The sequence below is a fragment of the Diachasmimorpha longicaudata genome, chromosome 8, assembly GCF_034640455.1.
Source record: "Diachasmimorpha longicaudata isolate KC_UGA_2023 chromosome 8, iyDiaLong2, whole genome shotgun sequence".
In the NCBI taxonomy this organism is placed as follows: Eukaryota; Metazoa; Arthropoda; class Insecta; order Hymenoptera; family Braconidae; genus Diachasmimorpha; species Diachasmimorpha longicaudata.
In genome coordinates, this window is record NC_087232.1 from 4,519,604 (window position 1) to 4,529,421 (window position 9,818).

The 9,818-nt window shown below is 35.7% G+C and overlaps 2 protein-coding genes across 2 annotated transcripts; one reads left to right on the forward strand and one right to left on the reverse strand.

Annotated features, from left to right (window-relative positions):
* Positions 1-561: 561 nt before the first annotated feature.
* LOC135165145 (uncharacterized) lies at positions 562-7,434 on the reverse strand. Its single transcript, XM_064126152.1, has 5 exons — positions 7,003-7,434; positions 4,938-5,123; positions 3,898-4,137; positions 2,442-3,649; positions 562-2,360 (listed from the first exon to the last, which is right to left on the reverse strand). The coding sequence occupies exons 2-5, from the start codon at positions 5,082-5,084 to the stop codon at positions 2,195-2,197; spliced, it is 1,761 nt and encodes a 586-aa protein (XP_063982222.1). The 5' UTR covers positions 5,085-5,123; positions 7,003-7,434; the 3' UTR covers positions 562-2,194.
* A 1,161-nt stretch (positions 7,435-8,595) lies between these two features.
* Positions 8,596-9,613, forward strand: LOC135165169 (cytochrome c oxidase subunit 6C-like). Its single transcript, XM_064126188.1, has 3 exons — positions 8,596-8,754; positions 9,122-9,281; positions 9,392-9,613. Exons 2-3 carry the CDS (start codon positions 9,124-9,126, stop codon positions 9,465-9,467), a joined length of 234 nt encoding a protein of 77 aa, XP_063982258.1. The 5' UTR covers positions 8,596-8,754; positions 9,122-9,123; the 3' UTR covers positions 9,468-9,613.
* The last annotated feature ends 205 nt before the right edge of the window (positions 9,614-9,818 follow it).

Genomic DNA, 9,818 nt, shown 5'->3' on the forward strand with positions numbered 1-9,818 from the left:
TTAAAGGGTTGAAATCAGCAATCACATCCACAGTTGCATAATTAATAAATTGCGCGCGATTCATGCGGATAAATTGATTATAATTATAGAAATATCGTATCAACCTTGCACTCCTGAGAAAAACCATTTTTTCTTCTGCAAGAAAAGAAAAACTTAGTAATCACCAGGAAATTTTTTGACTTATCTCATTGGACGATTTCATATCAGAAATTCAAAAGCCTTCAATGTGATGAAATTATTTTATCACTAGCGCCTCGCGGTGATGTCTCTTTCACATTTGCTAACGCATTTATTTAACAGGTAACAACCTAGTAGAAACGATAGGATTAATTCAATTGCGAAAAAAAATCACCTATTGTTCAGCTACATATAAATGTTATGTACTTGACGTACTTCATGTGTACTAACCGATTATCAAATGATCGATTATGGACATGAAATAATCGATTATCTCCATGAAACCGCGATGTGCGACTAGTGACCCGTTACACTCAAATAGTCTCATTATCGTCAATGGATTTCGAAGGAATGATATAAAACGATAAAAGAGTAACTCTCCCATTATTCTGTACATGGATTTATAGTCAAATATATATTTTTTTACTTTGTTTCTACGAAAAAGGTACATCGATACACTGGTTTCTAATTCGAGGTAACTCGTTTAATTTCCCAGATAATTTTTCTTAATCTACGTTTTTTTAAAAAAAACCTCTAATGAAATTGTTACGATGAAATTTTACATAATGATAAATGTAGTAGTTAAGTGAAATTTTTCGATTTTTTTGTTCGGAAAATTTTCCGCAATCAATGACAAAATTATATGGCTTGTGGATTCTATCAATGCTCCCTATTACTTACACAAAACGATATCTTATTAACGAATGATTTTAAGAGAAAATGCCAAAGAACATTGTATTATTGAAATTTTCTCCTCTCACTCTGTCAACTTTACACATGTCTACGAAACCAATTAGACAATTTTAAAGGATTTCCCCTTTCCAGAGATCTACCTGGATGTTCCAAACAACTACATTTTGCATATAAATTTCAAGTTACTGTGACCTAGTCACAATTTCTCCTAATTAATACTGCGCTTGAAATTCATTGATAATTGAGTTGTTAAAATGAAGAAGAAAACATAGCAAACATTAATGTCCAAACTTGAAGCCGGAATTAAGATACTTGAGCACCTGTTCGTCTGTAATTTAGACGAATTTCCCTTTCCGTCAGACGTTTATTTTATCTGAGAAATGTCTACAAAAAGTGTGTGAAATTCAGACACTATTTTTTGCTGTAAAGATACAATGTTTCTCATGAAATGTTAAACATTACATTGCTCTCTTAACCAGTTAATGGTAAAAGTTTTGACAGTCAGTTAAGTATAATGCTCCCCAACAATAACAGTGCATTAGAGTTTGGAAGATGAAAGTCACAAACCAATGAAATTATTGGTAATTATCTTACATAAAAAATACAATATTAATGAGGTGAGTTACACTTATCTGGAGAATAAATTCATATATTATTAACTTAATTTACGATGATTGGTACACTCTATTAATCAACGTTCACCAATACTTCGTTACATGATGTAGTCAGTCAGTGCAACATGTTACGTCATTTTTAACACTGATACCACATTTAACGAACATGAAAATGACGAGGACAATTTTGATTGTAGAACAAGAGGGATAATAGGCAAAAACAAAATATTCTGACTGCTTGTCGTGAGCATATCTCAGTAACTATTGGGTTCAGTGGCGATGTTAAGAGACATTATTTATGTGAAAATGTCTCGTCGACAAAAAAGTACTTTAGAAATTATCCCTAAACTTGATAATATCGAATATATTCACGTCTCAGGGTTGAAAAATTTTTTGAACTTGATTCTATTTTGCTATTTAGCTATGATATGATACGTGAAAGTTACAGTATGGCTTTATACAATATCCTCCCCCCTGCCATCCACACCAAACGATTTTGGGGATCAATGGAAAGGTTTAATAGGCTGAATGTACACACATTGGAGAGGCACTCCAAATATCGACTTTGTCTTTTTAATACTTCCATTTCAACCAATCATAAAGTAAGCAATTCATGAAAAATGGACGATGATGATTGTGATGTTGAATCACTAATGATTTAAGGTTCAATTTGGTGGATTTTTATGATTAATGAGAGGATTTAATAGTACTTATATCGCAGCTATTTCTGATTTTGGCAATTCAACTGTCACTGCATTGCTGATAGTTGGAACATAATGACTTGTTGTGGGTTGGATGGTGTTGTCAGCAGCAACGATGTTGAGAGAGGAGACCTTGGCCCGTTGATAAGCCACCACTGTATTCATACTCAAGAATCTGAAAAGGGAAAAAAATTAAATGAGACTGTTATAAAATCAAATGAAACAAAATTTGATTGAAAAAAAAATTACAACTAACCTGATGCAGACATACAGAATGAGCAAGGCAGCTCCTGCAGCCAGCATTCGAATAATAGGTCCCTCCACCAATTGAATAAGTATCCAAGCACCTGCGGATGCTCCACACATTGTCATGACAATGGCAATTGTTTGCAGCCAATGACGAGGTGTTAAGCTGTGCTGCCAGTCTAGTCTACTGGCGTGTTCTACGTTGTACTTGCTGCCACATACTTTACAAGTCAAACTGTCTGCATTCATCGAACTCTCGACCAGCCATCTACGTAGACAATTATGATGAACAGTGCTGACATCGCCTCTGCATTGACAGGGTTGAATCAAGGGCCCAGCATCTTGTGTCTCACTGTCATAGCAGATCCAACAGTCTTTGGCGTTTGAAGACTGGCCGTCAGGCAATAATTTACCATCTGCAATATCTTTTTTCTCCTGGAGTTCAATTTCTTTGATCTGTTTTTCTTTATTCAAATCCAGACGCTTCAAAATTCTCTTAGGATTTAATATCCACAATTGTTCCGGGCTCATGCAATTCCAGAGGACACAAGGAAACCAAAGTGCGACACTAACTTCGATCAGTCGAAATACAATTTCATGCCAGTTCCTGCTATACAATGGGACCTTTGTTTTCCATTTTTCACTGATTATTTCGCTGAATAAAAATCCGACGATGATGAACAGCATAGATGCCTGCCATAACAGCCCAAATCTCGATTGATGCAGCAGAGAAGTGTCCACTTGTTGAAGATCCACTGATGGTGATGGTATTGGATCGAATAGCTTAGCGGTAACTGGATCCTCATTCTGCATTTTTTCGGGTGTACGGACGTTGGTTGCGATTGAAGTAACATGCTGCTCACTGACCGATCCACCTCGCAACTTGAAGAAAACCTCGACGCCGTAAATTAGGAACGGTATGATGACGATAAAGAGCAGGAATGCGTAGCAACCGTTGAAAATTTGGGTGTAATACACTTGATCAACTTCCGAGTCAATCTGAGATATGACGAACTCAGTAATAAGAAGGGAGAAAATCATGACGTTGAATACAGCAAAAGCCAGGAAAGATTTCGACAAAAACTGTGGTTTATCAGTGCGAATATCGCGAATGTGAAAAATTTCAGCCCAGAAGCAGACAACCAGAGAGGACCCGCTCAGTACAAGTAAATAATACGTTGACGACAGAGTTCTTGCCCATCCTTCCTTGACAGCAGCCTGAAAGAAATCGTGGGTAATAAAAAATGATCCCAATATCAACGGCCGAAGCCTCCGATCCCCCAATAATTGATTGAATTAATCGATCGGTCTTCAACTTGTCTATTCAAAATGATGGAGAGGGAACGGATTTTATTGAATCGATTCCATTGACTGGCATCGATTGACCCTTCAGTGAGTTTAAAAGGCAAAGGAAAACAGATTCATTGATTCATCAATTGATTAAGAATCAATAAGCCATTACGTACTGGGGAGGTGAAGTAAGCTCCTCGAATAACAGATGCTAGAAAGACAATGAAGTACAGAACTTTCTGAGTCGTGACTCGACATGCCCGCCAGAACGACGGTGCCTTCATCCTCTGCCACTCAGCAACAATACACATAACCAATTGCATTAGACACACGAATGCAAGAATGAAGAACATTGTTGCAAATGCAATGTAGTACGCAGAGTTGGGTACATGACAGTCGGAACCGTCGAATTTTATCTGAAAAAAAATACATTGAATGTATAACATTCCAGTGATAAAGTAAATCGTACATATTAATTAAATAGTACATAAGGAAGCTATTCAGTTCTTATAAGAACGAGTGCTCTTGAAAACTTCTTTGAAGAAGGGATTAAATATTGGAAATGTCATTTGGTAAATTTCTTAAAAAATAATGTATTTTATTTTGAAACTAAATTATCATGGACGACAGCTCGATGTATGCTAATTCTGCATCATTATGTATGTGTTTTTATCGTATTAAATTTTTTGTGGGAGAAAAAAACTGGAGATTGATATTTTCTATTTCAAAAATGAGATATACTCTTTTCTATAATGGATAACGGAAGAGAATCGTCATTCACTTTAAACTTGAATGTTTTCCCTCTCACTGAATTAATGAGTTCCACCAACCGATGGTATGTCGAAATCATCGATTCATATCTGCCGTTTACATTTCGAATGGAAACTATTTGGACTTAAAATAGACCTTATCACGACAAAGAAGATCACCAGTGCAATGTTTTTTAAAATAAAATAGACTAAAAATTCCGAGGAAAATTGTCAATGTGAATTTCAACATTCTCGAAGAGATTCTTACTGCAAATCTTATTTTTTTACAGAAATAAAATTTACAGCAAAGTTAAATATTACGTTCCAACACTTCCGAGTTATTGGGTCGTAAAAACATTAGTAAAAACTTGGGGATCGTTATATGCTTGTGAATAAATAAAAATGGAAGGACTGAGGGCTTTGATGATATGTCAATGCCTTGACATGTTGGCGCTCAAAATACTCACCTCACACAAACAAGTTCCATTGTGGCACTCGCCATGTCCCGAGCAATTGTCACTACCACAAGTAGTAGAACCATTCCAGGCCATCATGCCAAATTTGACGAGCAATGACAATGGATTTTGTGTGCTCAACGCGATAACTTGTTCCATTATCCCGACCTGAGTCACGAACTGCACAGTGGCAGTTCCCTGTCAGCAAAAATATCCAAAAGTTATTGTCCATTACCCCAAATAAATAAACAATTACGATCATTTCCAAAAATCTGATGTACACAGCGACAGACTGTGTTGCATTAACCCAGAGAAATATCTATCATTTCAATCATATCAATCACATTCTCGAGTAATTCGTTATTCACTCGGTGAACGTCATTGACTAAAGCAATTGCAGTCAAACAGTTACAGGAAAAGTCACAATTTTCACAAGTCATTACAACGAGACTCACATGATAGAACACAACGATGGAATCGAGAATTTGGAATGGAGAATTAATTAATTCTAACTGTCCATTTATAGATATCTTGATACCATGTCATCTTCGTTCAACTGTCTGTCATTAAATTCTCATTGGGAATGTCTCTTAATGATTTTTATTGAGTAATCTCATTAGCGAGGTAGTTGAATCGAATTATTTTTTCGGAACTTTTGGTTCAACAGAATTGTTGAATTGAGAAATAATTTTGGCATCTCTTCAATTGCTGCAAACAACTCGCATTGAGTTTAATAAGGTCAAGTAGACATAATTGTACTGAAAACGTGCCCATTAATAGACATTTAACATTATTGTTAGTCTAACACGACAAAAGTACAAATTTTAGTAGTTGCATTTTTGTATATTGGTGTTATTGAAATCATCACGTCACTTAGCACATAATTTTCCAATTCAAAAGACAATATATGCGAATAAGTTATTTGATCCCGCCTAGTGACTAATTAATTAAGACATCGGATCCATCGCAATCCATAAGCTACCGACATAACGTCATGAATTCAACATTTTCTTGAAAGAAAACGAACATCGAAAAAATGGGAGAATCGTTCAGTAAATCTCTGTATTATATTTAAATAGGGATTCAGCTAATGTTTGAAGTATAATGTCCCCCAACGTTTGATGAAATTCTGATGACGAAAACAATTCCACAACTTCCCGTCTGATGTAATTTTCTGAATACAGATGTGATGAAGTTAAAACCTTTGAATTTTAATAGTTTCATCACGTTTTGGGTTCTCTATCCCTTTGTCTATGGTTCTTCCCCACTGCAAGACGTGCTTTGAAACTTACACGAAGCTAGTTAAGTTCCTCCATGTATTTTACTTTTAATTTTGATCATTCATCAATTTTCTCCAATTGCATAACAATGTCTTCTAAGTGAATTGCCCAAAAATTACAAACAACATAAACAAATTGTTCTGGATCTGTAGAAAAATCAATTCATGTTCGAGAAAGTATCTTAGGTGGACGAGCCTCACTTGGAATATCTTCAGAACAATGAAAATGGTTCTCTGCAAACCCATAATTACTTAGAAACCGAGTAGTTAAAAAAATGTCAGCTCTTATGTCTTAATTAGCACTTTCCCTAGAAAAAATTACCCTGTCGGCATCACATTGGTTTTCATTATCACCTTCTAGAAATTAAGTGATTCAGCTTGAAAAATGTCGAGAATTTTTGTAAAGAAATGTATTACAAAATTTTGAACACTGACATTAGGCCACTGCTTAGAAAAAAAAACAAAATAATTCCTCAAATTCTCATCTGCTCTCAATTGCTGACAGCGGATGTCATGAATTAATGACACACAGTAATAATTCTCAGTTGAGCTCATTAATGCTCATGCAAGTGGGGTCCATTTGTTCCCATGACTCTATAGGCTCCAAGACCTGTTTTCCCCAACTTCTCAAAAAATTAAAAATCACTGATAACACCCAATAACCAAATCATTGCTGCCTTCAACCACAACCAAAGCTCATTATGAGCTTCCATATCGTTCGATAAGCTCCCCTCACTGCTCAAAAAATTCTCCACAGATAACAAACAAAGCATGATAAAAGGGGCCAGCAGCACTCACCGTTTTATCGCCCCAATTGACGTCCAAAAATCCGAGATCCTTTCAAGAGCAAGAAACACTTCCCACTTGGGTGCAAACAGGACGATTTGAGTGCACACGTACTCGCGAGTGCGAATTCGAAAGGGCACAAGCACTGGGATTCACATTAGTCAGCTGTGTGTTCATTCAACGTCGTCGCACTCTTGACTGAACCACTTTATTGTTAACGGACATCACAAAAATGAAAACAAATGAATCCCCTGGTTCAGTGCAAATCAGCAATCCTCTGGGCATCAATAACTATTTACTAATTATATTTTGACTCGTTGGCAATTGCCTGTTGTTTATTTATAACTCATTAATCCCGTAGATTTTTATGACGTACGACGAGAAAATGAGAACTACTGGGGGCCTGTGGTGGTTCCCCCACGTTCACCGCATTTGACAGTGACTTGACTCACACACATTCGTCCCCACTCCTACGCTATTTGATGTTCCCGGAGCTTCTAACGTTTTTGTTTGGTTGTTTTCACGGCTACCAAAGGGAGGGGCAAATTCTAGGATAAGGGGAAGGAGAGGGGGTGCATTAAAGGAAGCCCAACAAATTCGATAGATGTGGTAATTCGTATTTTTGTTAGAAAAAATACTGTTTTATCAAGGGAGTATGCACACATGATAATATTGACCGTTCGGTGTCCTTGTATCATATTGTTTTTCATTGTTGAATGGGAAAATGGTGTGAAGAATATCAAGAATACATTTTTTAGGGAGGAGGCTCGTGAGGATGTAAAACAAAGAAAGACATTTATAGCATCAAAAGAAATAAATAATTAATAAATAAAAAAAAATCAAAGATTTTCCATTTTTTAGAAAGTGTGTTTTACAGTTCGGTATCACTACACTATATATTGTTCAGATTGTGGAACAACAATTTGCAAAGAAATTATAACTACCCGTTTGATTGATATATTTTATTCAGAATAAATTATTCTGTTGGTGGAACATCAATTGTATTATTAAATAATACTGGAATTTTTCAATGTTTTTGAAATTTTTAAATGTTTATTAACAGTTCATCAGTTCACAGATGAAATAGTATAAGTTGAGTGTAATTGGTTTAAAAAAATATGGGGACCAATAAATAACTATTAAAGTAGATCATCTACACTCCGGAAATTATTTTTCTGTTGAAAAATTTTTTTAATTTAAAGAATTGCCCGAAACTTCAATGTAACATTTAAAAGTTGAAATTATTCTCAACCCCATGTTTGTGTTCATGCGGATGTTACATGAAAACAAGATTATAGGGGAGATTGCTGACGATTATGCCTTACCAACAGGCAGGTTAGCAGTCTCCCTTATAATTTTTTATGAAAACCGCCAAATTTTACACATTTCCGTTTAGATAAAAAATTCAAATCTAACCTCTGATTTTCCGTAGAGATGAGTAAAAATTATGAGAAAAATATCGGCCCTTGTTTATTCATATTTTAGCATTAATAGAAAATTGCAACACTCTCATGATTTGTGTCCTTTAGTTTTTTCGTCGTTCAGTGTAATATCTGCAAAGCTCTCAGTAGAGAGAGCTCATCGTACTGAATGAAGACTACTGTTTTACCGAGCGAGTGTCAACCCTAATTCTTTTTTATCATCGTTGTCTCTCATCTGTGTTTCGTACTACGTGACGCTACAGAGATCGAATTATCTTGGAATAAAAAATACAACGAAATAAACGTTTTGTTAGTGCAAATTGCAGCATAGCAACATTCTGAGGTAGGCCAGTTCTTCATTTAATACTTATGCCATGTCTACCCTTTGTTTTGAAGATTCTCTCACTCCGTTTGGTCACTGGAGAATGAAATTATGTAATGGATTCATTGGGTCGTAAGGGTCCAAGAAAATGCAGAAACATGTCAGAATTTTTCGAGGCCTTTCATAACTACCTGGCGAACTTGTTCCATGATTTCTGACCCCATCCAAATGATCCACTACTAATAATTTTAATCCGAATTGGATCTTCGAAAAGCCTTTAATGTTATGAACAGTTTATCCTTTGTTAGAAAAACTTTTACACAACCTTTCATTTTCCTTCATTTTCTCCTCTCTTTCTACTGATTCCAGACATGTTTTATCATTACAGATATGAGTGCAGTTCTTAAGAAACCTGAGCTTCGGGGGTTCTTAGCCAAGCGGATAAAATTCCACCTGGTTGCAGCTACTGTTTCTAGCTTGGCTGTTGGGTTTGTCTTCAAACTCCTCTATGTGGATCCAAGGAGGAAGCGCAATGCAGATTTCCACAAGTAAAAGTCACTCACTATTAACCTTCATTGTCAAGTGCCCCTCAATGATGAAATGTCAGATGATTTGTTGTTCAATACTCATTCTTGTAATTTAACCTCCTTTTTTTCAGAACGTACAACCCAGACAGGCACCTGCAAGTAATGAAGGAACACGGTCTCCTCCAGTCGTGCCCATTAGAAACATAATTTTTTCAATACACTATTTAATGAAGCGTAACGAATATGATGTAGTGGAGACGAGTCAGCGGGTAAAAATTACAGATAAGTTGTAAAAATGGTAAAGTGAAAAGTATTCACTCTGTCAATAAAAGAAATTATTCAGAAAAAATAAATTTACGGTATTCAATGAGGTTGAGGAATATCTGCGAAACGAGGAAATGACAGCAGGACATCTTCGACTCACCTACTTCATAAAAAAATGTTTCTCGATATTTTCTCAAACACATATGTCTCCTAGCAATCCTCATTTCATTGGAGCCATTTATATAGTAAAAGGTGAAATATGAGATAACATGTTCCTATCAAATTTAATTTATT

Coding starts and splice junctions, on each gene's coding strand:
- LOC135165145 (XM_064126152.1), bottom strand. CDS start 5,084: ATGGAACAAGTTATCGCGTTGAGCACACAAAATCCATTGTCATTGCTC. Junction 4,138..4,937: donor ATGGAACTTGTTTGTGTGAG/GTGAGTATTTTG, acceptor ATTTTTTTTCAG/ATAAAATTCGACGGTTCCGA. Junction 3,650..3,897: donor GAGCTTACTTCACCTCCCCA/GTACGTAATGGC, acceptor GATTTCTTTCAG/GCTGCTGTCAAGGAAGGATG.
- LOC135165169 (XM_064126188.1), top strand. CDS start 9,124: ATGAGTGCAGTTCTTAAGAAACCTGAGCTTCGGGGGTTCTTAGCCAAG. Junction 9,282..9,391: donor CGCAATGCAGATTTCCACAA/GTAAAAGTCACT, acceptor CCTTTTTTTCAG/AACGTACAACCCAGACAGGC.